Source organism: Quercus lobata, chromosome 10, assembly GCF_001633185.2.
Source record: "Quercus lobata isolate SW786 chromosome 10, ValleyOak3.0 Primary Assembly, whole genome shotgun sequence".
NCBI classification, from domain to species: domain Eukaryota; kingdom Viridiplantae; phylum Streptophyta; class Magnoliopsida; order Fagales; family Fagaceae; genus Quercus; species Quercus lobata.
This window is the reverse complement of record NC_044913.1, coordinates 25,506,520-25,510,777: the sequence shown is the minus strand read 5'-3', so window position 1 is coordinate 25,510,777 and position 4,258 is coordinate 25,506,520. Positions and strand designations below refer to the sequence as shown.

Below are 4,258 nucleotides of genomic sequence, written 5' to 3'. Positions count from 1 at the left end.
GAGATTTAGGATTTAATCATTGCCTATACCAAGAACTGATTGGTGTTTTGGTTTGATGATAAATAACTATCATTAGGAGTAAATGCCATAGGTTGAAACTCTCTCAAGAAAAAAAACATATTTGGCAAAAAAAAAGAAAAAGAAGAAAAGAATAACAGTTCCTTTGATGAGATAACAGGAAGAAAATAGGAAAGAATACAGCATATAAAGTCATTCCAACTAAGAAAAAAATTACAAAGAAACAACTTCATTTCATTTTCGTTGCCTTTTATTCTGGCTATCAATGAAAAAACAAAACCCCAGAAAAAAACTAAGTCCTATCTCACAAAATTAGAACCTTATTGGCATGAAAAAGAAATGAAATATTGTTTTAAAAAAAAGAAAAAAACTCATTTCAAGAAATAAAATAACTAAAAACCTTAGTACTCACGAAACTCTCTAATCCCTTCCAAGTTGGAAGATGATGAAACAGAACTCCTCATGTTGGGGGTAAAAAACAAAGAGTCTGTGTAATTATAAAAGGGCTGATTCGAGCACAAAAACTCAGCCGAATTGGGTGTAAAAAATGGGATATTGGTCATGTATGGATTTGGTGTCTCAAAAATTGGTGGCACAAAACAAGAATTCACTTGACCATCACCTAGGCTGCTGCAATTCTCATCGGTAACAACCGATGACGACTCATTGTCATCGTTTCCCACGATCTTCACACTCTTGTTTTCCTCGTCGGACGAGGTTGAAGCATTGCCACCAGATTCAGATTTCTGTCGAGCCGTGTCATGTTCCTCGGACCGCGATTGCCCCGTGAGCTTTTGCACCAATGCCATGAAGTCCCTAGGGTGTGTGTGGATGACCTTCGGGGAATGTGTGTAGATTATGACCGGATGGCGCTGCTGCGGCTTGGCGGTCCCCGCCACGCTGTTAACAAGGGAGGAGGTCGACGAGGATGAGGACACCGACCCCGATGATTTCTTGATGAAATGAGAGTCCTTATTGACCTTCAAGGGAGGTGGGCACAAGGCATTGTTGGTGACGTCCTTCTTTGCATGGAATTGTGTAGGACTCATGGTTTGGAAGAACACTTCTAGGCTAATGACCTTAAAACAATATAAAATAGCTTCAACAAATCAACAAGAAGGTTGGAAATAACATGGAATTAGAGAGAGTTTTTATTATTATTTAATCTTTCTTGTTTTGGGGTAAGTTTGCTCCTAATTGTATGGAATTTGTTGAAACAAATTTAGATGGTTTTTGGGTGAAGGTAATGGCATAGTGGCAATTGTATTTATAGGAAAGCCACAAATATTCATGTACATGTTTCCTTGTTGTTGGGGAAATTATTGTGTATTCCCGGAGTACCATAAATGTGTATTCCCTCCTCTCACATGAATGGTGGGTCCTATTAATTAAATTTATGGTGGGGCCCATCATTTATGTGAGAAGGGGAAGTACGCATTTATGGTACTCCGGGAGTAGCTAATAATTTTCCTTGTTGTTGTTACAACTATTTGATGAGCAATAGTGTTGTGCCATATAATAGGACTGATGTGCTGGTTTTATAAATTGGTTTAGTAGAATCTTCCTCAATCTATTATTGTGGCGATTTATAACACTATCCAAGTGTATTACTTTTAAACGCGTTTCCTAAAATAAGTTGTTAAATTAAAAATACATATGGATAGTATTATGAGAAATGATATGTCCATAATATTTTCACAATATTTTTACAACGAATCCTGTGTGGCAGGTTGTTACTGGTTGTTATTGTTAGGGCAAAAAAGTAACTTAGTATTAGGTTCAAATTTGAACCAATAACAACTAATCACCCGTGATTTATTGTGAAAATGTTATAAAAATATTGTGAACGTAGTATTTCTTGTATTATTAATCGGCATGAAACAGATTAAACGAATTTCTTATAAATCGAGTTGGAGACAAACCATTTTTATGTTTCTTGAAATGGGAGAAGACTAGAGAAAAAGGTGATAAGAGAGAAGTGCCAGGTGGCGGACCGTTGGGGTAGGGAGTATGACGTGTCGAAATGGGAGTGGGTATAGGAAAGCAAGTCCAATGTGTTCGTCTTAGCGGATCTGTCGGTTGAACGCTTTTGTAGGAATATAAGGTTGGGCTTCTGGGAAGCTGAACGCGCTTCTTCACGCGTGCAACGCCCAAAGCTACAATTTGTATGTTTTTTTTTTGACTGACAAAGCTACAATTTGTTACTTTTAGTTACAATTTGGATTTGCAGTGAAGTGAAATAAAAAAACAAAAACAAAAACAAAAAATAAGGACAAATTTAATTATCTAATTAATTTGCTATAAGTAAGAAAAATTAGAGAGTTAAAAAGAGCATTGCAAGTCAATGAGTCATTCTATTTCTATAGGCCTATTAAAGTGAAACCATTTAATTATTGACTTCTATTTCTTTTCTCGGGTAGTTTGAGATGGGATCTATGTTTGTGAAAGGAATTTATACATGTTGGATATGAATTCAAATAAGTAATTAGGTGTGATACACATTAAATAACACATATTTTATAGTATTTTTCAAGCTAAGAAAGTGAGATAGATTATATATAACAACCATCAAAACAAAGAAAATGGACAATCAATGTAAATGGACTTATACTAAGCCGTAAGCTCTTAGCAAATTTAAACAAGATCACCATAATTTTTTTTTTTAAATTTAAATCTAAGTGCATTGACTAGCCATAGATTGGAATCCAAGTTATTTCGATTAATGTCTTCTTTCTATGTAAGTCTAGATTAACTCCATGTCCGTTGCCACTATAACTGGTTAAGATAACTCTAGATGCTCACTGTCAATCATATATCCATAACTGAAACTACTTATTAGGCGGGCTTAGTAACAACATCTAAACCGAAATTTTGTCCAACAAAAATTCTTAACACAAATAGTATAATCACAAATTTTAACCTTTACCACTGCATATCGCGTGATGGTCACTTCATAAGTATAAATACTTGTGGATGTAGGATGTAGGGGAGGCAAGGTCGGGATTCAAGTATATCACACACATACACTTAGCTTAAACTACAGTAAAATTCTATCTCCCCTTAAAAAAAAAAAAAAAAAAAAAAAAAAAAAAAAAATCATCAGAAAAATTATTGTGTATTCCCAGAGTATTATAAATGCGCACTTTTTCCTTTCACATGAATGGTAGGTCTCACTAATTAAATTTATGGTAGGACTTACCATTCATGTGAGAGAAAAAAGTACGCATTTATGATACTCCGAAAGTATCTAATAATTTTCTGCCTCGAAAATCGTGTGTGAATGAGTGGACTAGCAATAATTTGGGAGTAGTAATAATAAGGGAAAACATAAGGATTAATGGATTATAATGGATACATGGGGAAAAGAAAAGATTAATTTTTTTTAAAAAAATAATAAAGAAGGATTATGATGGACCCTTCATTTCATCAAGTTCGGACCATTTTTATTTATTTTATAATCATTCTTAATAAAGGATGTGAGATTTAAACTCTAAATATTTATATTAAAAATATCAATTAATTATTTAATTGAGCTATGTATGCTCTTAGCAGTTCATACCTCCTTTTAACATAAAGAAAATTCATGGTTGTTCAAAGATAAAGATTAAACTTGCTTTAATTTTATCTATGAAAGATGATGTAGAGCAGACAACACATGGATTCCTAAAGCAGCAAGGATGCAGAAAGTCACAACGCAAGATGAAAGGGGGTGTCAATAGAGGTCATCAGGGTGAGTGTCGAAATTGCATGAAATTTGGTAAGTTGAAGAGAAACGGCATTCTGATTAGGCGAAGTCCTTCATTAAGGCACCGAAAACAGTGTTTTTGCTATTTATAGTAATATTCGTTTTTCCTTAATAACTTTTAGTTAAAAGTCAGAATAAGGTCTCATCTGTTTTGGGACGACCCTTAAGGTCAGTAGTTTTTGCATTTAACTCAATTTTTCCATTTTTGGTAAATTTCAGTATTTTGTCACCTAATCACGTAATTAGTGTGAATTAGGGTTTTAGACCTTTTTCTTAGTATTTATATGTTTTGTAGCCGTTAGAGGCAAGAGAGACTATTATCAATAAATATAGACTTTTGTCAAATTATTTTTCTGGTGGATTTTAGTTTTCTTCTCCTTGTAGATTCAGGAAAACTCCTTGTGGATTTGAGCTTTATTACTAGGAACTAACAATTTAGTTTTAGTTCCATCAAGAGAGTAACATGTGTGCTTTCTTTAGGCTTTCACGACATAA

The 4,258-nt window shown here is 34.0% G+C and overlaps 1 protein-coding gene across 1 annotated transcript; it reads right to left on the bottom strand.

The window, feature by feature from the left end:
- Window positions 1–204: 204 nt before the first annotated feature.
- LOC115966110 (VQ motif-containing protein 20) lies at window positions 205–1,238 on the bottom strand. Its single transcript, XM_031085449.1, has one exon. It carries the CDS (start codon window positions 1,065–1,067, stop codon window positions 420–422), a length of 648 nt encoding a protein of 215 aa, XP_030941309.1. The 5' UTR covers window positions 1,068–1,238; the 3' UTR covers window positions 205–419.
- Window positions 1,239–4,258: the final 3,020 nt, after the last annotated feature.

What these genes read in the sequence shown, in the direction of transcription:
- LOC115966110 (XM_031085449.1), bottom strand. Translation starts at nt 1,067, where the DNA reads ATGAGTCCTACACAATTCCATGCAAAGAAGGACGTCACCAACAATGCC.